The sequence below is a fragment of the Capsella rubella genome, unplaced genomic scaffold (assembly GCF_000375325.1).
Source record: "Capsella rubella cultivar Monte Gargano unplaced genomic scaffold, Caprub1_0 scaffold_6, whole genome shotgun sequence".
In the NCBI taxonomy this organism is placed as follows: Eukaryota; Viridiplantae; Streptophyta; class Magnoliopsida; order Brassicales; family Brassicaceae; genus Capsella; species Capsella rubella.
In genome coordinates this window covers 9,942,366-9,970,224 of record NW_006238918.1, presented here as the reverse complement: position 1 = coordinate 9,970,224, position 27,859 = coordinate 9,942,366, and the positions used below count along the sequence as shown (strand labels likewise).

The 27,859-nt window shown below is 33.7% G+C and overlaps 5 protein-coding genes across 5 annotated transcripts; 2 read left to right on the top strand and 3 right to left on the bottom strand.

The window, feature by feature from the left end:
- The first annotated feature begins 3,685 nt into the window (after positions 1-3,685).
- On the top strand, positions 3,686-8,141 carry LOC17883792 (serine/threonine-protein kinase Nek3). Its single transcript, XM_006287322.2, has 15 exons — positions 3,686-3,882; positions 4,750-4,882; positions 4,998-5,064; positions 5,421-5,486; positions 5,577-5,623; positions 5,711-5,756; positions 5,844-5,924; positions 6,015-6,057; positions 6,142-6,191; positions 6,269-6,350; positions 6,446-6,495; positions 6,590-6,663; positions 6,757-6,808; positions 6,895-7,260; positions 7,340-8,141. The coding sequence occupies exons 2-15, from the start codon at positions 4,797-4,799 to the stop codon at positions 7,931-7,933; spliced, it is 1,704 nt and encodes a 567-aa protein (XP_006287384.1). The 5' UTR covers positions 3,686-3,882; positions 4,750-4,796; the 3' UTR covers positions 7,934-8,141.
- Positions 8,142-14,704: 6,563 nt separating this feature from the next.
- LOC17881872 (ER membrane protein complex subunit 2) lies at positions 14,705-17,462 on the top strand. Its single transcript, XM_006288166.2, has 9 exons — positions 14,705-14,912; positions 15,369-15,433; positions 15,786-15,834; positions 16,195-16,289; positions 16,381-16,466; positions 16,552-16,611; positions 16,707-16,788; positions 16,873-16,986; positions 17,080-17,462. Exons 1-9 carry the CDS (start codon positions 14,726-14,728, stop codon positions 17,251-17,253), a joined length of 912 nt encoding a protein of 303 aa, XP_006288228.2. The 5' UTR covers positions 14,705-14,725; the 3' UTR covers positions 17,254-17,462.
- A 33-nt stretch (positions 17,463-17,495) lies between these two features.
- Positions 17,496-19,489, bottom strand: LOC17882849 (mRNA-capping enzyme). Its single transcript, XM_006289780.2, has 2 exons — positions 19,478-19,489; positions 17,496-19,407 (listed from the first exon to the last, which is right to left on the bottom strand). The coding sequence occupies exons 1-2, from the start codon at positions 19,487-19,489 to the stop codon at positions 17,509-17,511; spliced, it is 1,911 nt and encodes a 636-aa protein (XP_006289842.2). The 3' UTR covers positions 17,496-17,508.
- A 4,483-nt stretch (positions 19,490-23,972) lies between these two features.
- On the bottom strand, positions 23,973-25,069 carry LOC17881072 (putative F-box/kelch-repeat protein At5g28160). The gene is given in 3 exon segments (XM_023780040.1): positions 23,973-24,238; positions 24,342-24,661; positions 24,663-25,069. Coding segments are annotated over 3 exon segments (993 nt in total).
- A 998-nt stretch (positions 25,070-26,067) lies between these two features.
- Positions 26,068-27,493, bottom strand: LOC17883321. The gene is made up of 2 exons (XM_006288313.2): positions 27,332-27,493; positions 26,068-27,237 (listed from the first exon to the last, which is right to left on the bottom strand). Exon 2 carries the CDS (start codon positions 27,195-27,197, stop codon positions 26,328-26,330), a length of 870 nt encoding a protein of 289 aa, XP_006288375.1. The 5' UTR covers positions 27,198-27,237; positions 27,332-27,493; the 3' UTR covers positions 26,068-26,327.
- Between the last annotated feature and the right edge of the window lie 366 nt (positions 27,494-27,859).

The window sequence follows — 27,859 nt, the reverse complement described above, 5'->3', positions numbered from 1 at the left end:
ATATTATCAATATATATACACGAAGTAGACGTCTTCATTTTTATCTGTTGAAATTAAAAACATCAAAAACTGAATAACATGATATTGATTGGATAAAAGGAAAAAAAAATCATCCGTTTCAAAATTTCTGTTATCTTACAAAATGTAAAAATTATCCTTCACAACATGCATTAAGCATTTGAATATCCGTTCGAATTCTGATTCGAATTATTTGGAAGTTTGCGTTTCCGAGTTTAGGGCGGGATGTTTGGATATTTTTTTTTCATTTTTGGGTTTGGATTCAGGTTTAGTTTGAGTTATTTTGGTTTGGGTTCAGATATCCGGAGTATTAGAAAAAAAGATCTAAAACATTGATTAAATTTTAATAAAATAATTAAGAATTTTCAGAGATTTATGTTTTAAGGATATTTTAGTTATTATAATCTAAATTTAATTGATATTTATGGATTTATAATTGTAAAATTGATAATTGGATTAATTAAAATATTAAAATAATTATTATTGGTATATATAATTATATTTTTGGATATTTCGGATACCATTTTTTCGGCTCGAATTCAATTTTTGGGTTTAGATGTTTAGAACCCGCCCATATAATTTTTTAATGTTCAGCCGGATATGACTCGAGTATTTTGGATCGATTTTAATTCGGATTTTTGTATTGGTGTATTTTGCCCGTCCCTACATACAAAAACTCATTATAATTATCGTTTCTCAAAATTCAAAAGTTACTTTTTCGTCAACAAAGACAAATTTCTCTTGTTAAATATTTATTTAACCATAGAAAATGTACTCTAAAGTCTAAACTATGCTTACAAAAATTAGTATGGTAAGGTTATTTAAGAAAGGAGTTGTAATTTTTCTAACCATACTCATCTACCCAATATTCATGTGGCTTTCTTGGAACAATTGATATGGAAACGATTTCAGTTTCTTCTGGTCCAAACCATGAAGTGCTCAAAGAACGAATCAGCTTTATGGGCTATTGAACATGCATGATAAAGCAGACAAGATTTGAAGATGGTCTTTAGAGAGTTGTTTCCAGATGTCAACGAAAACATGACACATGGATACTTACTTTAATTTGTCAGTATATGATCCTTCAGAATTATCGGCAATTTGTGCAACAAGGTCCATCACCCTTACCTGTTACTTCTTGAGGGGTTTTAAAGAGCCGTGAATACAAAACTCATATCCCATAGTTACTCCAACAGATGATCCATAGTTATGATGACCTTTTTGTAACCGACCAAACAATAAATTCTCTTGTGTAACATAATACACCTTTGCTCAACTTGGATAACGTTTAGACATGAGGTTTTAAGATGGTTATATCATGTTGCATACATCAAAACCACATTGTGCTAGTTGTAGAACTAGGTGAACTCGAACCGACGACAACAAGATTCTAGTCTCTTGACTTGAGGCTTATATTCTCTTTTGTATAAAATATATCATAATGCTGCATGCATCTTCTTGAAAGAAAGGATCCATATCAAAGACTGCAAAATTAAGGTGAAAAGATAGAAAAAAACTATTTGTTTTCCGAATCTCAAAAAGTTGAAATTTTGATAAAATTACTGTATTCTATTCCATAACACATAGGGTTCGAATAGTGGCAGCGATTGAAGCGGACAAAACCACTGATGGAATGAACCGCAGTATTACGGATTTTAAAAAAGAAAATCGCTGCGAACCAATTACGGACTGTTTTTACATATAAATAGAGTCGGTACGCAACAGTTTATAGTCCATCCAAAAAAAAGAACGGACTAGTCCGCATATTGATTCGTCTACAGTGACTATGGTAACCATTCAAACCCATAGTACTAAAGTGTGACATATGCAAATATGGCAGTCGTGGACCGTCCACGAAACGTGTGCCCGACTGTTAACATATTTGTATGTTCATCCCTTAGCCAAAATCTCCAAATGATCATAGGTCTGTCGACAAATTCACATCCGCAGAATTCTAACACCCTTGGTAGATTGAGTCTTCGTTCATCTTTCGATTAAATTAGATTCAAAACTAATTGGTAAAATGTCGAGTCGAATAAACTATCAAAGACATATAAGTAAGGTTAAGTGCTCTCTCTCGGAGACATATAAGTAAGGTTAAGTGCTCTCTCTCGGAGACATGTAAGTAAGGTTAAGTGCTCTCTCCTACAGTCCCACTAAATCGTAAAACAACACTCACCAGCAATCGTCATAGTATAATTTGCTATTGCCGCACAAACACAAAATAAAATTTGTTTTTTTTTTTCTTTTTTGATAAATATCATCATTTTTGGTGTAGTTTATGTTAACAATACATTTTTCATCCTTTTTAAAAGATACCACATGTTATTAAAATTTATAAGATTTTATAAGGTTTATAAAAATATATTTATACGATATTTATAAACTATATACAATTTTTTTACATATGTATATATAATTTGTGTATATTTTTATAAATTTACACACATCTTAAAAATATATATAAGGCCATGTTTATATGTAAGACGCAACTTCAGCGACAACGAAGACAAAAATATTAATGATAAAGTTGATTATTGTCGCTGGAAATGATCGCCGGTGATATCGTTAGTTATGTGTTGTAGTTGATGTTTTAACTGGCGACAAAAAAGCTGAGCTTCCGTGTCTCCGTGATTAACATCTAGCGACTCCTTCACCGCATACTTAAGTCGTAAGCAACATTTTTTGTCGCTCTCCTCTTTCGATGTGACACCAAATTGTACCGGCAAAAATTTTTAGTTGTATTTATGATTAAAAGAAATTTTTTTTTTTTTCAAAAAGTGTTATCGTAAAAATTGTATTTTTGAAATTCTTTCAGAAAACACAAGATGTTAATATTAATATGCATCAATTAATTCTTTTCCATGAATTTTGTTCTTTTTAGGCTCTCAATGGGGATGACAAAAACAAAAGGCTCTAAATGGTAACTGCGTTTTTCACTGCGAAAAAATTACAGTAAAATTCAAATAGTAACAAAAATATATTAATATATATGCCGATTTTTTAACACTGTTACAATACTGTTGTGGTGTAATTTTGTAGTGAGGTATGGTTAGTTATCGGAATCTTAATCTCCCATATCTTCTATGTAAAACGTAAGGGCATCTCCAAAGGAGAGTTTTTAATGGGGTTCATAGGTTTTTGATGATTAAATTTAAATCAAAATAAATTAATATGGTAAGAATGGGTTGTTAAATTAGGGGTTTAAGAGGCAGACTCTTAAGGTGATGTGGCTTGTGTTTATTGGGTGTATTTGATTCAATGTGTGATGTTTAAAAAGTTTAAGAACTTCATACATAGGTTCACCATTGGAAGAGTAAGAAAAAAACATTAATAAGAGGTTCATAATAATTATTTTAATTTCAAAATTTAATTAAAATTTACCTAAGAATCTCATACATGGGTTCACCTTTGTAGATGGTATAAATAGAGCAATGTGCAGAAAGCACTAGAGACTAGAGTTATAGAGTAATTGTTAATTGACCAATTATTACTCTCTTTTTCTTTACATCAATTGACCAATGAATAACAAACCAATATTAAATAATTTATTTTCGGCATTATGTTATATAAAATTTAATAACATTATTATCATATAAATAAATAAAATAGTGTCAGGATATTTATTTATATAAAGAAAATAACAAAGTCTATTTACGTCTCTCCGAGAGTAAACTCTGTCGTTTTCCTCAGTCTTAGAGACACAGAGAGAGAAAGCTCTCATGGCGAAGCAGAGCTTCTTCCGATGCCTTTCCTTCTCCACCGTCACTTCCACCTCCGTAACGACGCCGTTTTGTAGCTTCTCTTCTCCGAAAATGCCTTAACCACATTCCCTCAAATCTCTCACCGACGCTTTACTTAAAGGTTCGAACTCAACAACTCAAGAACTCAACAACTCATCTTGTTTTGTTCTGTAATGTGTAAATCTACTTAAAACAATTAATGGGTTTTTCTCATTTTCTCTAATTTCTTCAATCATTGTTATAAAGATTTGAGCTTTAATAGTATCAAAAGAAAAAAAGAAATTCATTTTTTTTTGTTTAATCTCAGTTTCGAGTTCAAGAACTCATCTTTTGTGTTTTTATGTGTTCTGTAATGTTTAATCGACTTAAAAAAATTAATGGGTTTTTTCTCATTTTCGTAAATTACCTCAATCATTGCTATAAAGATTCGAACTTTAATAATACCAAAAAAAAACAAACAAAGTCAAGATTTTTAAATTTTGGTTCTTTCAGTTTCGAGTTCAAGAACTCATCTTTTTGTGTTTTTTTTTCTGTGTTCTGTAATGAAAATCAACTTAAACCATTAATGGGTTTTTCTCATTTTCGCAAAATTTTCCCCAAATTATTGAACTTTTAACAAGACAAAAGAGAACACAAAGTCAAGATTTTTATTTTAGTTGAGCATGTGTTAATAGAAAAGAGTGAGTTTTGTTTGATGTGGATACATTTCTTTTCTTAGCTTTACATCTAAAAAAATTTCATTTTCGTGACAAAATGACTTTATTTAGTTTGGTGGGTCGGCAGGCGATTTCTAATCCAAAAAAAAAAAAAAAAAAGAACAACGTTGAAGATTCGTGTAGATTTCTTCACTTTATTAGCTTACTAAATGTTTCACTTTTTTAGCTACTTTTTTTTATTTCAACAAATCTTTATATGTCCGGATAGGTACAGTTCTTACAACAACCATGATTTGATAATTTCTGATCATTGTTGTTTCATTTGACTTCAGATTCTTATAGAGGAAGATAGTATATTTTTTAAGGAGGTTGTTTTGCAATGGAGCATTACGAGGTTCTTGAGCAAATTGGGAAAGGATCTTTTGGGTCAGCTCTTCTTGTGAGACATAAGCATGAGAAGAAACTGTAAGAAGTTTGTGATTACTTAACTTCTTTTGTTCATGTGTATTATTATTATGATGCTTGTAATTGAAATGCTTGTAATTGATTCTTAGTTATGTTCTGTTTTTGGTTTGTGAAGTTATGTTTTGAAGAAAATTAGGTTAGCTCGGCAGACTGGTAGAACAAGAAGATCTGCTCATCAAGAGGTTATCTCTAAGCTCTTCTCTTACACAATGTGTTACAGAGAAACTTTACTTTTATGAAGCAATGTGTAAATCGAAACGAAAACAAATGTGACTCCTTAGGAGGATCAAGCATAGTGTTAAAGTTATTGACCTGTATAGTTTAAAATGTTAGAAGGATTTAGGTGTAAATGATATCCCATGATGACTCTTTATTGTATGAGATTCAAACTCTTTCCTTGCTTTCTATGCGGTATAGTATACAGTAGACTGTTAATTGAGTGTGTGCTTATAGTATGCCATTGTCTTATCCGCGTTCGAAGAAATGCCACGGATTATGGTTTTGTGAACTAACAGTTGTTTTTGTTATCTCCCTGTAGATGGAATTGATCTCAAAGATAAGGAATCCATTTATCGTAGAATACAAAGATTCTTGGGTTGAGAAGGTAAGTTCTTTAAGCCTCTATGTTACAATACTAAAGATTTATTTGCATAAATATTCAAAGTATATAACTGGCTCTGGTGTGTGTTTTCAGGGATGTTATGTGTGCATTGTCATTGGCTATTGCAAAGGCGGTGACATGTAAAGTCATTGTTTCATTCTCAGAACTGTTTTTCCCATTCTTTAGTCTGAAGTTGTTTCTTATACATTTTTTCCTATGTATTACAGGGCCGAAGCAATAAAGAAAGCCAACGGTGTGGAATTCTCTGAAGAGGTGTTACACACATATGACTTGAAGTATGTGTTTCGAATGATTATTACTACAAAGTTCTGAATCTTTTTTCTTGCTTTTGTTTTTCAGAAACTCTGCAAATGGTTGGTACAACTTTTAATGGCTCTTGAATACTTGCACGCTAGTCACATTCTCCATCGCGATGTCAAGGTTGGTTATGATATCTGACTCTAAGCATAACACAACTATTTGATGATATATCTTTACTTTACTAATACAAAGTTGACTTATTTGATCCAGTGTTCAAACATATTCTTGACAAAGGATCAAGATATACGCCTAGGTAAGATGATTAGCAAAACTATGTCAAATTTCTTTTTTTTATCTTCAGTCCGTGTTACAAAATTGAGTTCGATAACTTCTGCAGGTGATTTCGGACTTGCCAAGATCTTGACATCTGACGATCTTGCTTCTTCTGTAAGTATAGACTTTGGACTTTTCGATTGCTCTTGTTTCTGGTCTCAGGCTGTACAATGACTTCTTTTTTAAATCAGGTGGTTGGAACGCCAAGCTACATGTGCCCCGAGCTCCTTGCTGATATTCCCTATGGTTCAAAGTCTGATATTTGGTCACTGGGTGAGTTTCTCATCCATGTCTAGGACACTAACTTTTGCAATAGATAACAGAATATTCATCTGAGTCTATTCTTGTTTTCAACAATTGTGTTTCAGGATGTTGTATATATGAGATGACCGCTCTGAAACCGGCATTCAAAGCATTTGTAAATTCTTCGACATTCAAACCTTCAAGTTCATGTTCTTTTGGCTTATGTTCATGATATTCAGATTTTTATTACAATTTTCCTGCATTTTTAGGACATGCAAGGGCTGATCAACAGGATTAACAGATCAATTGTTGCTCCACTTCCTGCGCAATATTCGACTGCCTTGTAAGCACAGATTCTTCTTTGTAATGTAAACTTGTTAGAGCTTATTGAATTGTGCAAGAACTTCCATATGATTTGTGTTCTTGCTTTCTTCAGTCGAAGTCTGGTTAAAAGCATGCTGAGGAAGAATCCAGAACTCAGACCAACCGTATGCACATTTTTTAGCATTTGTGATCATTTCACTTGATCTGTACAAACCTGGTGAGTAACACACTTTTCTTCTTCTGTTTGTAGGCTTCTGATCTTCTCAGACAGCCATTGCTTCAGCCATATGTTCAAAAGGTTCTACTCAAGCTGAGCTTCCGGGAACATGATACATTGCCATCTGAATCCACAAGGAGAAGCAGCTATCCTGAGCAGAGACGGCGTAATGCTGGCAAAAGCGTGAGCTTTGGTCCAAGCAGGTTTGGGGTTGACCAGGAAGATTCTGTTTCTTCTGTTAAACCCATGCACACATATTTACACAGGCACAGGCCAGTGGATTTGTCTGCCAATGACACTGGTAGAGTGGTTGTTCGTAGACCCGCTGTTTCGTCAGGTGTTTCCAACAGTTCGAAATATGTGCCAGTGAGATCAAACCAGCCTAAGAGTGGTGCTCTTGTAAGTGATCTGTCCAAATGCTCCTTACCTTACTAATTCTTGATTCAATCTGTTTATACATTTTGGTCTGATGTGTCAGAAACCAGCAGCTGCTACTCGTAGAGCCTCCTTGCCTATCTCACATAAACCTTCAAAAGGAACAAACGATTCACTATACACCCCGAGTATCGGTATACTCCATCAACTAAAATCCCCAGATGTGTCAGTAAACTCGCCAAGAATCGACAGAATTAAATTCCCGCTAACTTCATATGAAGAAATGCCTTTCATTCCCGTTGTGCGTAAGAAGAAAGGCTCGTCCAGAGGATCATACAGCCCACCTCCAGAGCCACCACTAGACTGCTCAATCACAAAAGACAAATTCACACTTGAACCAGAACGAGAAACCAAAAGTGATTTGTCTGATCAAAATGCAACTGCTGGAGCATCAAGCAGAGCTTCCTCAGGTGCATCAAGGAGACAAAGATTCGACCCTAGCTCCTATCGACAACGAGCTGAGGCACTTGAAGGACTTCTTGAATTCAGTGCAAGATTGCTTATAGACGAGAGATACGATGAGTTAAACGTGTTACTAAAACCCTTTGGTCCAGGAAAAGTATCTCCAAGAGAAACAGCAATATGGTTGTCCAAGAGCTTCAAAGAAACTAGTCCTAGTAACCTGGAAGAAGATTGAGAAACAAAGGTTTAAGTCCTTTTTGAAAAGTCTTTTAGAGCATGATGATTCCACGATTTGGTAGAAATTTGTTTGACACTTAGGCTGTGTTCTTTGAAGCTAACCCCTGTATCTGATACAATGATACCAAAATATATCTCTCGTCTATGTAATCTTTATGAACCAACCACATTGTTCAAGTATAGAGTGCAGTTTAAGTACTCACATAGTTAATGATGTCTTCAACAGCTCTCTGATCAACCATTGTTGCATAACAAGAAGATGGCCAATAATTCAATCACATTCAATAAGTTTCATTATCCATTTTGCATCCCCTATTAACAAAACAGAAGTATACTTAAACACAACTACAAAAAGGTATTTAATTATAATAAACTGCTATTACAAATTCTATCAAATTTACAACTCATTTTAATATTTATTATAACGGGTTAAAGAATGATTATTATTGCCTTAAATAATAAATAAACTATTGAAATATTTTAAGCAAGAGTATTTTAAAATAATTTAGCTTTATATCTTTAGAGAATATGAGAAATAATTGACATTTTAAACAATAAAAATTACATAAAATGTACTTTTGATTTTTTTTAAAGAAAAATATTTAAATAGAATATCAAAATTATATGATGAGTAAATATAAAAAATACAAAATTTCTATATAAAATAAAATTTCACCCGTGCTGTAAGGCGAGTAATGATCTAATTATTCTATAAATACCGAATAACAAAAAAGAACAAAAATATCGCCTTGGTAAACTAAAATAGAACCAATGTGCCTCCTTATGTATAGGAGTTGATTCCCACTTCCATAATTCCATATGTTTTGGAAAACCATTGATTACAAAATTCTTATATAAAGACCTAAACTAAAACAATTTCGATTGAGATCTTTCTTTTTCACAAGCTTATTCAAAACATGAAGACCATTCAATTGATTTGCATCGTCTTGGTCATACTTTCGATAACATTTCCAGCTCCGATCGAAGCTCAAGGTGTCGTTGGTTGCGATGCTGAGCTTGATAGATGTATGGTGTTGAGAAAAAACAGCCAATGGAGTTTGGCATGGAACACATGTTGTAAGAAACTAATGAAGCCAGGGCCACAACCATGTATGTGTTTGTTTTTTAAGTACCCTTCGCTAAAAGAAACTGCTCTCAGCTTTCTTCGTTTTTGTAATGCTCCAATCCCCAAGTGTTAAAACTATATATATATATATATATATATCTCCAGTTTGAGTTAACATTTCACTTTTTTTTATCTTCTTGTTTCCACTTCAAAGTTCACATTCATTGTAAAACAGTTTTTTTTTGGTTTGAATAAATTTTACATTCAATTTAAAAAAAAACTATATGAGTAGTGAGTAATGTAAATTTGAGATGAGCAATAATATACTAATTAACATGTAAATTTGATGTTGGTTTTGTATGATAATACGAGTATTGTCATACAAAATATTCATTACTTAAACTTATTACAAGTTTTTTTATATTAAGAGCATATTAGGATACATCCATTGAAACAAGTTTGCATGGTGTCCATACTTAGATTTTTGGGACAGATTAAAAAGGTGCTAATTGCTTTATGTAATAAGTATAGCGAAACAATTCCCAAAAAGTGACTTATTTAATATTTTCCAGGAAAATACATGATTTAATATTGTCCAGAAAAATATATAATTTTTTTTTCTAGAAAAATACGTAAACTATTTTAAAATTGATAGAAAATACATGAACTATCTCCGTATTCCAATTTTTTAATTTTCCACCTATTGTGGACCATGGTCATGATTTTCATCGAAATTAACAAAATTGTTAACATTATTACATTTATAATCTCGTGGAGAAGTTTCATTCGTTGATATCATTCAGTTTAATCCGGTTCTTTATTTAGGAAAAATAAAACTTTTAAAAAGTTTCAAAATATTATAAATTTTAAATATTAAAGTTTTTAAAAGCTTCAAATAATATAATATTTAATTTTAGCGATATAGAATATTTAAAATATAATAATATTGTAAATAAATATGATTGAACATGTTTGAGTTTACATAAATATCATTATTCTTTCCTATGGGTTATCTATATTTAAAATCTTTTCCGGGTTAAATTAAAATATAATTTTTTTTTCCAACAAAATCGTCCTGTGGTGTATTGCGAGTTGACTATATATATATATACATATATCTATGAATCTACTTATAATATAAATTCATAAAATTATATTAAATTAAAATGAAATAAACACGTATAAAACTAAACTATATAAACCAAGTATGAAAATAGCCAACCAAACAAATATATTAAATTGTGTACTTGTGATGTACCACATGGTAAATCCTAGTAAAAATTAAAAACACATTCAGAGGACTTTCATCTTTATTTTCAAAAACTTTTGCATCCCTCGCCTTCCAAATATACAGTGAATAGCACATAGACTCACTTTGGTTGTTTAAGTTGGCACGTAGACCTACTTTGTGAGTGTGGTGTACTTTTGCTCTTTATTTTATAAGGGGCTGAGTTGCATAAAGACGTTTTTGCCCTCATTTGAGTTATTGTGTGTCATAGAAGTTTTTTGTGGATAAAGCACACACATGGAAGTTTTGTTATTAAAAGAAATAAGATAAATTATAAAGTTTTAAGTAAAGATAGTATTATTTTTTTGCACAATCGATTATAATTATTTTCTTCTTCCATTTTAAAATCTATTTTCATATATTTTATTATCCATCCGGTTATAACATAGGTGTTTATTAAGTATCCATGTGGTATTGGTCATATGGACAATGTATTTTGTGATTTTGATGTCCATCAATTTTCTATGAATCAATTTGTATCTTAATCAAACTTATTATTGTTCTAGTTTTTCATATCCACACAAACTGTATAGTACAACAAGTGTTTTAAAATAATATGCCCATTATTGTAATTGTTACTTTTATATGGACAAGTTGTAATGGATATGAAATTTTTGGTGTTAACTTAGGGTTTTATGAATACATCAATTTTAATGTTAGTTTGGATGTAATTAAGAAAATCAAGTTAGTGTACATACCTAAACCCAACCACTAAATCTTAAATCTAAACTCCAAACCCTAAAACCTAAAACAATAACAAACCCCTACCAATAGCTTCGTTTGGATTCGGAGTTGCAACTTAAACCCTAAACCCCTAAATCCTATACCCTAAGTTCTAAACCCTAAAACATAACTTTAAAAACTAATCCCTAAATCATATATCTTAAATCATAAAACCTTTAATCTAACCTTAAACACCAATGTCTAAACGTAAATATAAAACCAAAACCATAAATCATACGCTACATCCTAAACATAAATCTTAAATATAAATCTAAAACCAAAACCATAAATCATACGCTACATCCTAAACATAAATCTTAAATATAAATCTAAAACCAAAACCATAAATCATACGCTACATCCTAACCTGCAAACATTAATGAACATCCGAGTATCCACACTATTATTACCACATGGATATATATAGGGTAAATGTGTCCGTAAAATCAAATCTAAATTAAAATTTATACTATGGATGGCTTATAATTGATTTGATATGATGGTTTCCATCAACCATCGTAGTGTCATTGGCCATTACTATATCACTCGCATCTGAAAAAAGCGTGTCTAGTTTTTTTTCTTAATATAAATTTCATATGATACGAAGATTTAAAACAAACACAATTTAGTTGAATAAGATGTTTAGATACTTTTCCTCTAATTTTGCTTCATATACACAATAACACAAAAATGGTCTATAAACCCAAAGAAACAAGTAGAAAGCAGATCCATCTTAACTTGTACCATATCAATTTTTAATTTAAGTAAAAGAAGTAAGAGAGACTAACTCATGAGAAATATATAAAGTAACATCTTAAAGCGAGTAAAAAGCTAATCCCAACCTCTTGAAATATATATTCCATTCTCTTTATACTAATTTGATGTTTGCATTGTCTTTACCATATAGTGGTTGGTGTCTTATCCAATGTTCACAAATTCTTGTTATCCACGAAGTAATGTCCACGTCGAAAACAAAAACAGAGGCAAAAGAGTGAACATATGTCATTGAGAAGATCGAGGGAGTTGTAAGCAGTATATATTAATAACTGAGAGAGATCAGTTGTAGAAAATAAAAAATAGTAAAGAGGGATAAAGAAACGTGAAGAATGAAAGGGGTGGAGAGAGATTGGTTAGGAAAAGAAAATAACAATTTTATAGAAAAATATTATAGAAACAAAGAGGGGTGAGTTAAATTTACGTGCTCACGTGACCAAAAAATAAAGAAAGTAGACTTGTTAAAAGAAAAATTAGTTTTTTTTGTCTGACACACTCAAAATTACACCAATGCCCCTATGTTCAGTTAAAGAAAAAAAAAAGGGAGTTGTGTTGTGTGTACTACCAGCAAACGCCGCTTTTGCACAGAGCGATGATGACTTGGGTAAAAATGATATTATTACATAATTGTAAAGTCAGTCAAAAAAGTTACAATCTAACTCCTTACTAAATAAAAAATCCCAATAAATTTAAAGTTATCAGGTATATTTCCTATTATTTATGTACTAATGATTTCCAAATCAAAATATAATTTTGTTTAATTACAAAATATAAACCCTAACCACTATTTATCAATCCAAACCAATATATAATTTCAACTAATTATAAACTCTAAACCCTAACCACTATTTTATCAACCCAAGCAAAATATAATTTCGTTTAATTACAAAATCTAAACCCATGGCTCTGGAGTTTACCACGACCCAAATCAAAAACTTTGTGATGATGGAAGATCTTGCCCAAAAAAAGTAACCAAAGCTCTCTATTTTAATTATCGCAGTCAAAGGAAGAAGATAAAACACAAATCAATATCCTAGTTTCTTAGGGAGTAATAGGGAGAAAATTGTCCCATAAAAATTGAGCTAATAAATTTTTTTATAGAAGTTAAATACTTAAATAAATGGTCAACTGGGTACACCAGTTGCAATTTCCCAACAAAGAGAAGGAGATGAGTTTAGAGTTTGAGGAGTTGTTAGTCTTTTCTTTAGTAAAAAGTATAGGAGTAGCAAAAAGTGGGTGTGTTGGTGAATAGTTTGGGTTAAAGTAGGTGTAGATGCCATTTTCTCCCAAATTACCACATTATCCAAGGGCAAAACTCATATGGGTTTCCCTTTAAGGACATATTTAAAATATAATCCAGATTTGCAAAAACCGATTTTGTTGGGAACAGAAGAGAGCCCACGGGAACATTGGCCAAAGCCCATACTTGACGCGCTGGAGACACTCAAAGATAACATGATTAACCGCCTCCTCAGAAAAACCCCAGCGAGCACATCTAGTATCGCAATTTATACCTCTCCTACATAAGTTTGCCGAGACCGATATACATCCGTTCAACAAGTTGCCACATAAAATGTTGGATTTTTGGTGGACATTTCCCTTTCCACACTCTCATTAGTAGAGGAACAATATCTGGGCCGTATACCTGGGCCGCTACAATCTGTGGATCCGCTAATCGGGCCGTTGATAACCAGATTTCATTGTGTATTTTCCGGACTTTGTAAAATACCAACCAATAGGATCCCCAGTCGAACATGTTTGAATTTATATAAATATGATTATATTTTTCTTATAGGTTATCTATATTTAAATTTTTTCCCGGGTTAAGTTAAAATAGATTTTTTTATTTACAACAAATATATATCTGTGAATCTACTTATAATATAAATTCATAAAATTATATAAGATTAAAATGAAATAAACACGTATAAAACTAAACAGTATAAACCAACTACAAAAATGATCAACCAAACAAATATATTAACTAAACAATATAAATCAACTACGAAAATGATCAACCAAATAAATCTATATATATAAAGTTACATTTCCTCTCTTCTCCTTCCGCCACTTCAGCGCCACATCATCCACCACATCATCATTTTTCTTTTTACTAAATCCAAAAGAATATGGGCTTGAGGTCCAACACTTCCACAACAATCAAAATACAAAAACTAAAAAAGCATGGCCCTGAGGTCCAACACATAACAATCAGACCGGTTAAAAAAATCATAAAAACGTGGGATACACGAGTTTGGAACTGGATGATTAAACGGAACAGGGAATACATTTTCTAGAACCATTGTTTACAAGAGCGACACATCTGCAACAACGATACCGATTTCAAAATTATTGGCCGGAATACACGGGTTCGAACGTAGGCAAAAACGGGAAATAAGCCAGATCCTAGAATATATCAAACCAAAACACTGGAAACTTTATCTCTCTAATCACATACTTAGTAAAAAGAGAGAATACCGCATAAACTTTCCATCGACCTCTGACGAATACCAAATGATGATAAACATTTCAAATACTAAATTACTATAAAATTGAAAAAATTACCGATATGAAAAATAGTATAACAAAAAATAACAACAGTAAAAAGCCAACAAAACAAACAATGCAAAATAATAAAAAACGATAAAAAATTATAATATAACTAAAACTAAAATATAAAATTTATAAACCATCCGCGCGCAGCGCATGTCAACAACTAGTATATTAAATTATGGATCTGTAATGTACAACCAGGTAAATCCTAGTAAAAATTTAAAACACAAAACGCAGCGTTCTTATTATCATTGACTTGAGACGGTTATTACCATTAATCCAAATTGGTACAATCATAAACCGAACCGGTCTGATATTGTCTTCGTTGTTCCATGAACAGATCCCCAAGGTTCGTAGTACAAACAAATCACAAGAGACAGAGAGAGATGGTGACGAAAACAGAGGAGACGCAATTGAACCAGCTTGAGATTCAGGTCGAAAATGGCGGAGGTGGAGCTTGGGAGTATCTTAGCCTCGTTCGTAAACTCAAACTTCGCCGGTCGGAGAATGTGTTGAAACACGGTTCCTCGATTTTGAATGATCCGAGGAAACGATCTGCTCTTGGTCCAGATGGTTAGCTCTTGGTTTGATTCGTTTGATCTTTGATTGGCTTTGTTAGTCTCTAGATTGATTTTGTCCTGACGAAATTGTGTTCTTAAGGCAGTTTTGTAAGTAATCAATGTCTTTACAAGAGAAGCTTAGTGTTCCAATGTTTTAGAATCACTTTAATCTTTGATTGATTCCATAAGCAATTCAAAAATTGTTCATTTCTGCAGTAAGGTTTTGCATTAGTCCTTTGAAAGACAAAGATTAAGTTGTGTGTCCAAGATTAGTAATCTTTATTGTCTTGTGTTATCTATGGAATGGTTCTTGATTTTGCAAGCACACTACTAGATGAGTGTATTATAACCCTGAGATCTCGGTCGATCTTGTTTTGGTTTAAGTCTGCAATAAAGGTGTGTTGCAGCTTTATGTTTATATGCTTGTAACTAAATGAATCTCCTACTCTTTTTGTTTTGGTTTGTACAGAATGGACCTTATATGAGCAGGTGGCAATTGCAGCTATGGATTGTCAATGTGTTGACGTCGCACAGGTGTGTATATTTGCTTTCTGATGGTACCTTGAGAAGTAGCTTATATAGTGGATCATCTTATGTTAAGTGTTGGCTTGCTCCATATATCTTTTGTTTCATAGCAAAGCCAAATTTTTTAACGTTATATATTTATAGTCTATAGAATGGATGCATTGTGATAGGAATTAAGTGTATAGTTTTTTTTTTCCCAAAGAATGAATGATTGAGAAAGCAAACCCTCCAATTTTCCAAAGTTATTTCATCAGTTTTGTTCCTATGAATGGTTTTCTTATCTCATGCTTCTCTTAGCTTGTGGGAAATCGACGTTGATATCTCATGATGAGTTCACCTTTGGATGTTATTTGTTTTGCAGAAATGCATTAAGGTTCTGCAGAAAAACTTTCCAGGGAGCAAAAGGGTTGGTAAGTGAATTTATTAGCAGTGATAAATTGAAGAGTATCGGCATGTGCTCGTCTCTACTTTATTGGCTTTCTAGAACATTCAATTCATGTATTGACAACTATTTCTTTGAACAAGAATGCAAACATTGTATTTTCCATTTTTTTTTTCTTTTCTGGAAATTAAGCAGAATTGATCAAATCTAAAGTTTTCTAGTTAAGTTAGCTGTGTGAAGTGTTAACTAACTTGTTAAAGCTGTGACTAGAGTTAATCTACTTGGCCATTGTTGGTTTACTTATAGTATTTCTAGTTATTTTGAAATGGAGATTCTTTCGAGTATAGTTTATATTGGTCCAAGTTTAAGTCTCATTTTGGAATGATAGGGAGGCTGGAGGGACTACTGCTTGAATCAAAAGGATTATGGGGAGAGGCTGAGGAAGCATATTCAAGCCTTTTGGAGGATAATCCACTCGACCAAGTAAGTTCTCATACCTTTTTCTCGATAAAACCATTCACAGTTTTCTTCTAAATGTACAGTTTTGTAAGTACAACTTAAATGTCTCATACAGGCGATACACAAACGAAGAGTGGCCATATCCAAGGCCCTTGGAAAACCTTCAGTAGCCATTGAGCTTCTTAACAAATATCTTGAACTGTGAGTGCTTGCTTGTCCCAATTAACATATGAAAATGAAAGAGAGCCACCGGGTTATATCATTTAATCGTTTTTGTTGTGTGTAGATTTATGGCTGATCACGATGCGTGGAGAGAACTTGCAGAGCTTTATCTATCCTTGCAAATGTATAACCTTTTTGTTCCTTTAGTAACATCAATTTTCATTTCAGACTGTCTCTTTGGCGTTCCCACCCAATATATGGTTTGTGTCTCGGTTACAGGTACAAGCAAGCAGCTTTCTGCTATGAAGAGCTCATACTATCTCAGCCTATTGTTCCTCTGTACCACCTAGCTTATGCTGATGTAAGTTCAACTTCCTCATTCATACGACATTTGATCAAATTTGAATTTAGTAGTAGTTCTATGAAACTCATAACTTGGAATTAGGTTCTTTACACTATCGGTGGAATAGAGAACCTTATCTCAGCAAGAAAATACTATGCAGCCACCATCGATTTAACCGGCGGCAAAAACACCAGAGCTCTTTTAGGAATCTGCTTGGTAAACTCTCTTTCTCCTCTTCAAAGGTAATTTTTACAGATCTTCTCTATTTGCAACTGACATAATTGTCGAAATCTGGTTTTCCTCCTTCAGTGTGCATCTGCCATTGCACAGCTCTCAAAAGGCAGGAACAAAGAGGACAAAGACGCAACTGCAGCCCCAGAACTTAATTTTCTGGCTGCAGCTGCAGTAGAGAAAGAGTACAGGCAAAAAGCTCCAGCCAAAGTCCAGCTCATATCTTCCGTATTAAGAAGCCTGAAAATTTGATCGCAAGCTAACAATGTTCTGGCTCTCAAGAAGAAAACGAGCCATTAGCACACTTAGCAGTAGTAGATAGTCAAAATAATCGAACTCGAATTTCAAAGAACTTCCTTTAAACTGAAGAGAAATTTGTTTATTGTTACATACCAAAACCGAATGATCTATTTGTTATCTGACTACTGCATGTATACTCAAATTGAAACAGACTTAATGCCTACAATCGCGTTCGACTGAAATGGTTTCTCCAGCTCCGACCACTCCTTAGCCTTTACGGTTTTCAAGCTTACGTTGTTCAGCTTCTTTTGTATCCTTTCGAATGCGATCACCGTACATTGGAAGACAGATAATCTTGTTGATCTCCTTCAGCAAAACTTCCTTTGTTATGTCATCGTTAATGACCTCTATCACACTAAGAGCAGTTTTCATACTGTTGGGTGTAGATTTATCAACTCTGATCCTCAGACTAACCCATACTTTCTTCACTTTATCCCATGAACACTCTATTATCTTCCCACAGTAGCTGGCCGGATTATTCTCCCAACCATCACCTCTAAATTCAATCAGATAACCTTGCATAAGCTTCATCCGCCCACGTTCTCGCAGGAAGAGCATTTTACGACCATACTTGTCCATGTTAAACAGAAAATCAAGGGTTTCCTCAAACTTCCATTTCAGTAGACAATGGTCCGTTCCGAAAACATAAGGATCATCCCACCCTTGAAATATTAGACCGTCTGATTTATGCGAAAGCGATGGAATCAACTTGTTGAAAACCTTCTTCTCCACAGCAGAGAGTAAACAAAAAGCCTTGATACGTACGCCAAAAGGCTCCATCTCATATCTATACCAATGATTCGCGATCTTCTTCTCATCGTTACGCGGTTTGATCACCTCTCTTTCAAGCATATTCCACCTTTCACTAAAAGGCCGCTCTGCTACTGATTCACCATTGATCGCTACCAAATCATACACTAGGTACCTCCTCACCTGGTACTCCCTTCCTGATCGATCCTTAAATGCATCTACAACCATCTCTCCATCAAGCAATGTGTTATGATGCACTTTATAATCACTTTTGTCATGCCTACAAGGGAACCGCATTTGTACCCTTCTAAATCTGAAATCTCCGTTTACTAAATAACATCCACCTCTAGTCAAAAGCATCATGTACCGCGTTCCATCTGCCTTCCAAGTCGCGTAATAGTACCGCTGCCTCAAGAGTTGTAACGCCTTCCTACCTAACGATACAGGGTGCGAGCCAGGGAACTGCATAAAACTTTCCGGTTTCAGCATTTCATTGAATAATTTTTGGTAAGCAACCTCTTGATTATAAGATATATCATCCCCTAAAATGTCATCATTACACAACTTCATCACATTCTCCTCCTGATTTTTTCCTTGAACTGCACGGTAAGGTAAAGCATCATCGTCGTCGTCTTTAACTTCGTCAAACCTCTTCCATTCAGGAGTTGGTGGGCATATAACACTCCCAGGCTTAACTTCATGATAGAAACTGTATAGAGCATCAATATAATCTTGTTTATAGATCCCAGGAGGACGAGCATCAGAAAACGTTTTCAAAGCTTGTGTAACACTCATCATTGGTCTAGACCGCATAAGGTAATGAACAATCATAAACCCTGTACGATTATGCCCATGAGTACAATGGACAAGAACATATTTCCCTGTAGAGGAGCTATGTTCCTTGAACTGATCAATCTCGTTGACGAATGTGTTCACAGACACATTATCAGGCACAGCGTCACGACCGCTGCAACGAATCTTAACATACTCGACACCGTTCTGTATTAACTCGGTTTGAGGATGGTAGTAACGGGTTGTGTTGGTGAGATCAATCACTAGACCAAGATTCTTCCTTCCATTAGTTAACAACTGCTTCAAAGTGTATGTTTTGTCCCGAGGAACACAGTTGTTGTAAGATTCACTGAGAGGGACTTTTGAAGGAACGATGAATCCTATTTCTTGACCATAACTTGGACAATCTAACCAACCTTGAGGGATGCTTACGTTCTGGTCACGGAAACTACTCTGTCTCGATCTTTTCCTTTGTTCTTCACATTGTTCGAGATGTCTCTTAGAAGCAAAAGAAGATCTCCTTGAGGTTTCTTCTGAATACATCGTAGAGATCACTTTCTCTAACTGAAGTGCAAAAGAACAACACCGGATCTACTGTTTTGTCTGATTTTTCTAAGCAAGCAAAACCCTAAACGTGACTAGCCATCGGATTCTCCAAACGTTTCCAGAATCACTCTTAACACCACGAAGAAGAGCCAACGAGAAGATTCGTCTGAGAGACTGAAACTGGATCTGAGAGAGTTCAAAACCCTAAATCGTAAAGGAGAATATAAAAGAATTTTATAGGCGACGAAGTCGAATTTATAATTATTGGTGACACATTAAAATAAGAGTAGGTAAATTTGGAAAAATACCTTGTTTTATTTTTCTCTTACAATCTATTTTAACATATATTAAATTAAAAAATAATACTACGTACTTAAACTTATAACTTATTAATAATTAACCAAAAAAAAGATTTTATGAAATCTAACCAATTTATTGATAGTAATTAAATGTTAAGCTTTTACAATTTTTTTATTAAACTAATAATTTTAAATATTTTTTTTGTCATCAATTTTAAAGATTTATTATTCTAAATATTTTAAAGACATAATTGTGTTCAGAAAGACTTTACTAAGAACTATTAATTTTAAAAACATTTATTCTAATAATTTTAAAGATTTATTATTTTATATAGATGACGACGTTTTAATATCTTTTCTAATAGTTTTTTTATTAAACAAAACTCGAAATCGAAAATCCGATCCTCATTTATTATTATCTTGATCAAAAAAAATTTAAAAAATATTACTATATATTGAAGATATGGTTATATTCCAGTTGTTATCAAAAAATTAGAAACCAATAGAATTTTGATTAAGGATCTTTCCATATTTTCATAAAAAAATGGAACCGTTGTGTACCACAGGATAAATCATAGTATATATCTATATCTATTATAACATTTTTGAAGTACAAATTTTTTGCCACTGTTGTTTAGAATTTTTTGGACACCGATTACCCACTACTAATTAGCGTTTTATCATTAAGGTTAGTGTGGTAAATAGTTCAAAACGGGTCGGTGATTTTTTTCGACTAAGATCTCAATTGCATTAATCGGATCCAATGTTGCGATACTACCATTGACTGCCCTTCTCATAATGTTCATTTCTGATGATAAAAGAAGATTAAATATGGGGAAAATTCCATAAAAATTCCCCATCTAATTTTAATTTGGAAGTTTAATACCCAATGTTATTTGGTTGGAAATAAAATGCATGATTTATTAAATTTTGGTCTATTAATACATTAAGTATATAAAAATTGTCGAATCGAATAAACCGTTTAATCGGATTGACGGAATCACTAAACCGAGGTTGACGAAATTACTAATCCCTAAACACACGGGTTATTTGGGGTTATCCAAAGACTGCATTGTCCTTTGCTATTATCCCAAATCGAATTGGGATCGATAAACCCTAAGTTTAGTGTAATTCCATTAAACCCGGTTTAGTGATTCCGTCAATCCGATTACCGTTTGTTAAGCGATTTCTTCGATTCGACAATTTTTATATACTTGATGTATTAATAGACAACAAATTAATAAACCATGCATTTTATTTCCAACCAAATAACATTGAGTATTAAAGTTCCAAATTAAAATTATATGGGGAATTTTTATGGAATTTTCCCATTAAATATGTCATTAATATAATCAGCCGGTTGTTAAGTGACTTTGATTTTCTCAAACGCAGTAACCGGCTTATTAATAACTTCCATTTCCATTTGAATATATTTAACACAGTATTTGATCCCTCAATTCTCCTATGCATACGAAAACGTCAACCCATAATCAAGGTAATATCATATATAATATCATAACTAATAAACCATATATTACTACCCAAATCGAAACTTCATCCCTTAAATTTAGGCGTATCTTCGTCCCTCCACAATTGTGGCAATCAAATATTCATATATTCCTGAGATGAAAAAAGAAAGTTACTGCCACCACGTATATATTTGGAATATCCCTCCATTGAAAATCTCAAATTGCCATTTCGAAAATATTAAAAATATACTAAATTTTATCCCCATGCCTGTTATGAATCTAGGTTTAAGTGGTTTTTTCTTCCCAACACTATATATAGCTAAATCATATACACCACATACTCACCTCACTCTAATATCCCTACGGCAATAACCCTTTTCAAAAAGCTTTTTTTCATGGCTGCTACGTTTGCATACCTGAGGGACATACGTCCTTACAAGACAGCTTAGAGAGTCCAAGTTAAAGTGCTACACTCTTGGCGCCAATACACAAACATGACTGGAGAGACATTCGAGTTGATCTTCTCTAACGACAAGGTTAGTGCAATTCAACTCATGTATGTATGAAAATGTTAATAACATCCATGATCAACTTTTAATCGTTATGTGACTAATTTAACAATTGGTCAATGGAGGTTCGTCGAGAATTTCCAGCTCACTCATGCTACTGGTCAATTCCGTCCAACCCACCATCTCTACAAGATGGCTTTCATAAACGGTACCGTCGTGACGATAAGCGAGCATGTTTCTGATTCAAACTTTTTGTCCTTGGCTATGTTTACAAAAATTCAGAATGGTGAATGAATCCTTCCATGTTAATTGGTAAGTATACAATACATAGCTCGGCGTTTGTATTTATTTCAACATTATATCTAAATCTTATGTTAATCGATTAATGTTCTACTTCTGAATTTTTCAGATGTAATGGGTCAAATCATATTGGCGAGATTGAGACCATTGAGACAAACAGTCAACTACGAAGATTGATCTTGAATTAAGGAATGAGACGTAAGGACTCTCTTCTGTATCCATATACTTTACGTATTCAAAATATATACTTAACGTATTTAAACTATATGTTTTTATCGCGAAATTGGGATGAGCGTCTATCGTGTACCTTGTGGGGGACGTTTGCATCACAAGCTTATAGAGTTTGTGTTGAGCATGAAGGAGTCCTCCTCATTTGAATCCTGCAATTTGCTAAAATCAAAACATACAACGGTTAATACTTTACTCCTTTATAAAGTCAGAATAAATTACCAATAGTACACAAATCAGATATATTGCTTTCTGTATCCTTTCAGGCATCAAAATTGTTTCTAACTCATTTGATGCATCTCAACTTCACATTAATCCTCCTTTCCCCGAAGTCTATGATTTTACTCATTCGTACGTTCTAATCAACCTGAATAAATTTGACTACCTATATATTCTATCATATATTGAACAACTCTATATTATTACGTATAGACTACCATAAGATGGTCTTGCCCTCATTGTTCGTGAGAATGTGAAGTTTGATGCCATCGTTGCAGCTAGCTGGGGAAAATGATAGCTGTCTTGAGTACCAGAGGAAAAAAATTGCTGACCTTCGTTGTTCTTATGAGATAATGATGTTATATATATAGACATTGAATCAATTCATGTTATATTCTTTATTTGCTGTAAGAGAGGTAAACTTAAAGGCCATTTAAAAATTTAGAGTTCCTTCTCGCAACTTGAAGGTGATATTTTCACTCTCTCCAAAATATGTTTCTTGGGGTAAATAAATAAGTTTAAAAATAACACAACTTATTCGGACATAACACTTTAGTTGTGAATACTTTGTTAACGAAAGAGAATCTAATTATGTAAGTGCTAAGAGTCCTTCATTATTTAGGAATTAATATGTCTAACGAAACAAATATGCTCGGCCTAATGGGATTAACAATATATATTTTATTATTGACAAATACAACTTTACAAATGGACCCAAACAAATATGCGGGCCTAAGGTGTTGATTGGTTCTCTCGCTCTCATCCGCCCAGCGGTTGCTAGCGTGCGATTATGATTGCTACCGTTTGGTACCAATCATAAAAAACGCTTCACACCACTTGGGATCGCTCAAAATCGCTGGATTTAAAAAGCTCTTTCCTACAAGCGTTTGCGGTTGCGAGCGATTGCGATTGATTTAAAAAAAAAAAACTGAAAAAGGAAAATCTGTAAAATAAAAAATATATATTAACATTACTTTCTAAAATAATAATTATTTTCTAAATTTTTTATGTAGCCGCTATTGCAGTCATTGGTCAACCAGTCATAAACTCCTGCAAATGTACCCATTATCAAACGCTAAACCAGTCGTTTGAAATCGCAATCGCCCGCTTTCGCAGACTCCCGCAACCGCAATCACAACCTCTGCGTTTAATCATAATGGATCTCTTAATATTTTTTTGTCTTATATATGTGGTTCAATTTCATAATTTGATTACTTTTATCATAAAGGAGAAATTAATATTTGTCTAGATTATATATATGGTATTAAGAGTACTGAACAACAGTCACTTTTATACGATTGTTAAAGAATAACGTTGTAGATGTGAGGAACAAACAATATAAACATTTTTGATTACGAAAATGTACAATTTATAATCCAACTTAACACAATACCGAAATATTACAGTTTCTGACAACAAATATATGAAACTATGGACCCGTAGTGTATGACGGGGTAAAACCTAGTATATATATACATTTTTAAGTACATTTAGTGCTAAAATCATTTTAACATAGAATTGCCGAAAACCCAATAAACAAAAAACATGATTATATTTAATTAAACCCGATTTCTTAAACCAAACGTGAAAACGTATGAACTCGGAACCGTAAGCACAACATTAGCCCACTCAACGTTTCCCCAAACTTCATCACTACCTTCACGTCTTTCAAGTGCAATCATAGCACCCCAAATATCTTTGTCTTGAAGATGATGCACGAACTTGTCCCATAAGAGTAAAAGTTTCCCATCATAGTTAGCTGTTTCAATCATACCACAACGAGGATTCTTGTTCAACATATCTAAACCTCTGACCACTCTCCATTCTTTAAGTTTCGAGTCATACCACTTACAGCTTTGTAAGTCACAATTATACCATACATTATCTATCGAACAATATTGATGATTTTTTTGTAACCTCCCATTTACCTTCTTTTGGATCGTAAACTGATTCGTTCTTCTCGTTGCTTCTAACATAAAGCTTTTCTTGGATCACCTCTATTTTTCTAATAGAAGAAAAGCGCAGCTCAGCGCCAGGGTCAGGTAAAGGTTCCCAAGTTTGAGTCTTTATATCGAAAACCTCACCCCAATTCTCGGATTCATCAGCCCCACAACCTCCCATTACATATATTTTCCCATTGAAGTTGTATGCACTAGGTTTTGTTCTAGCTACAGTCATGTTGATGGTTTTACGCCAAAAAAGCTCTTCCTTATTACCAACTAACACGTCAGAGGACGGGTCATTGCGTTACCTCTGTCACGTACATTGGTTCACTAGAATTATATGAAGAAGGTGCTTGTACCAAACGAGTATCTCCAGTAGACCTCTCCTCCTTCTCGAGTTGATTTGTTAGGATTTGACCAGGTTTTATCCACAGTGTGAACATGGTGGGACGAGGATTATAGGGAAGCTGTAAGTAGACATGAACAAGAGTTTCAAGGGTTTGAAGACGCAGTCGCTCTACGGTTAGAGCATAGGATTTGATGAGAGAGCAAAAGGTCTTGCACACTAGGGAGAGTTTCGGGTAGTACGATCTTGATATGCGGGCTAAACAGTTCAAGACGATTTCATCTGGAAGCGACAAAAACGATGGATTTGCCACTTTGGAATTCCTAGAAGAGGACAATCTTCTTTTTTTCAAAGTAGAAAAAATCATAGTAGACGACAATCTTCTTGGTAGAGGATGATTTGGTAGAGGATGATTTGTGAAGTGCAGCCACAATATATCACCAGTAGATAGATGAAAGATATAACAAAAGAAAGAAGCAGAAGACTTGTCAAGGAAACCAAAGCTATGATCGAATGTTCAAAGCCCTAAAGTGGCGAAGTCATATATATACCTTTCTCTAGTTTTTTAAAAATGGGCCTATGTTAAGGTAAAAGCGTAATGGGCCAGGAAAAACATTGCTGTACTTTGGGTGGAACCGTACAGAACCGAAACAGAAAAAACAAAACATGTGATGATGTCTCAAAAGAATGTTGCAGTAACAGAAGGAAAAAAAAGGCACTCTTCCTCACTTTGAAGTTGATGACTTTATCATGTGTACTTCTCCGACCACAAAAAGACAGAGGCATTCAACGGCAAGTAGTTGCAGAGATTCTTAGCTAAACAGCGTGAAGTTTGAATTTTTCATTACACAGAACAGTATCTAAAACTGTCTGCTCTCTACAGAACGTTTCCGTGACTTGACAATTCAAATTTTTTCAAAAGTTTTTACTAATAGAATCTCTCGGACAAAGACAATATTTTTTCGCTTTTTAGCTTTAGAGAGCTATGCTTTAGACAAATCAAGTAATTCATGTTTGAAACTTACACAATAACATTTTTGTTTTGCAGTGTTGAAAGAACTTGAGACTTCTTGGTTTGAACTTTAACACTATCTAAACCGGAAACTTCAGCGGTCTTGTATGACTTACAAAGCAGGTTAAGTCAATGAATCAGATTGTGAAAGCTAAGAAACATCTGACTTACTCATACACAATTTAAGAATCTTGATGTACAAATCCGACTATCTCTATATGCCTCTGTACAAAGAAGGTAAGCAAAAGTTTGCTAAACATCAAAAACTTCACCAGCTACAAGATCAGAGAGCAGTGTAAGCTAATAAGCTAATAAAGGACCAGACGAAAATCAAAAGACAATCGAACGAGGGATATATGTATTCGCGATTTCACATTATCCACCTGAAGAAGGAAACAAGGTTCTATGACAAAAGTAACAGATGTATACAGAGATCGCATTCGTCAAGACTAAACTGGTTCCATCATTGTTGTAAGGAAATATATATCACAGAAACCAATTATGAATCAACTCATTAATCATGCTATAAAGAAAAAAAAATGTCGATAAGGAATCAACAAACTCTTTTAAAGGTTTTTGTTAGCACCCAGAAACTCACTTTTTTTTGTTTGTTCTACTCGTTCTTCCAAGCATACAGAATCAACGAAAAACCAAAACTTTGAGACTTGGAGTTTGTTGTTGTCACCATGTCCTGTGAGAAAGACAAGCTCTTTTCGGTAGATTGACAAGTCCTGAACATGAACACTGCGTTTCCCGCTGAAGGCAACCCAAAGAGCCAACTATGAACATCCCAAAGAACCTCAACAGCCATTCTATTAACAACAATCGTATCATTGCCACGAAACTTCCACTTAAGCCGCTTCACCTGCAACATCGTCTTCCCATCAACACGAACAACAAGACAAGGATCAGTGACACTCGTGTCACACTCAATCACAAGATCATGAATCTTCCCATCAGCAGAAAGCTGAGCTTTCGTTGCAAACACTCTTTTACCAAAAACATGCTCTTTCTTAGCAATGAACACAGCACCTAAAGAGGAAGGCGAAGCATTCGTCTTCTTAAAAGCTTCTTTTTTCATATCACCAAGAAGCAAAACCATTTCTTTGTCAACAACAACACCAACATAAAACCCCTCCAAAGCTTCAGGACCTGATCCAAATTTCGCAGACGAAAGATCCCAAAAAACATCGATATTACACGAATACGCCTCTAAACTCTTCGACCCTTTTCGTTTAGTAAACAGAGAAGGCTTAATCTCGACTTTACAAAGACTCTGGTTACAAGAATCATCAACACCAACGGTTACACTTTGACCCATCAGATTCTTAGTCCATGTCACAGTGATCAAACAATTCCTTCCACGGATACGACACTGGTAGATACAAGTAACAAGATTCTGAGCATTTTTACCAGAGTTCGAAGACGACGAATCCGCAACTTGAACACCATTTTCACCAAAGCAAGAAGGGAAATCCTTCATCTCTCTTTGGGGAATTTCAACAAACACTTGGTGGGCGAATCTGAGAAAACGTGAAAGGTAAGAACTTTGACTAAGACAATGACAGATTCAGGAAGAGAAGAAGAAACCCAGAAAGAAAAAGCGAAACTTTTTACCTGAATTATACTTTTAAAGAAGAAGAAACTGCATCGGAATCTGATGAATCTCCATTGATTTTAGTTCAAGAGTGTTGTCTGATTTGGATCCGTTGTCTCAAAGAAGAATCAAATCAAAGAGATGTGAGAGAGAGAGAAGAGCAAATCGGAGAAAATGTGAGTTAAAATTCTGAAAACGAAGACAGAAAGAGACAAAAAGGAGACTCCTTTCACTCTCAGAATTATTACCAGAAAATAAAAAAACCTAACCACAATATATTGATTGAGTCGGCATAAATTGACATCCCACAATGTTGCCAAAAAAAAAATTAAAAAGAGTTGAATGAATAATTTTGGTAAGCAATTTGGGTTCACAAATCTTTTTTGAAAAAACTTTAATTGTAATTTTTTTTTTGGCATTATAATTTTTATTTTAAGGAAATATATAAAAATTTATAATCCTTCCATTCTATAATAGATGATTTTTTTAGTAAATACACACATATATTAAAGGGTTAGTTAAAACTATAGCTATGGTAGACTTGATAA

Excerpts from the sequence above, each read along its gene's own strand:
- LOC17883792 (XM_006287322.2), top strand. The coding sequence starts at position 4,797 with ATGGAGCATTACGAGGTTCTTGAGCAAATTGGGAAAGGATCTTTTGGG. Across the intron at positions 5,624-5,710 it reads TATTGCAAAGGCGGTGACAT|GGCCGAAGCAATAAAGAAAG; the intron begins GTAAAGTCATTG and ends TATGTATTACAG. Across the intron at positions 6,496-6,589 it reads AACCGGCATTCAAAGCATTT|GACATGCAAGGGCTGATCAA; the intron begins GTAAATTCTTCG and ends CTGCATTTTTAG.
- LOC17881872 (XM_006288166.2), top strand. The coding sequence starts at position 14,726 with ATGGTGACGAAAACAGAGGAGACGCAATTGAACCAGCTTGAGATTCAG. Across the intron at positions 15,434-15,785 it reads AATGTGTTGACGTCGCACAG|AAATGCATTAAGGTTCTGCA; the intron begins GTGTGTATATTT and ends TTTGTTTTGCAG. Across the intron at positions 16,789-16,872 it reads ACCACCTAGCTTATGCTGAT|GTTCTTTACACTATCGGTGG; the intron begins GTAAGTTCAACT and ends ACTTGGAATTAG.
- LOC17883321 (XM_006288313.2), bottom strand. The coding sequence starts at position 27,197 with ATGAAGGATTTCCCTTCTTGCTTTGGTGAAAATGGTGTTCAAGTTGCG.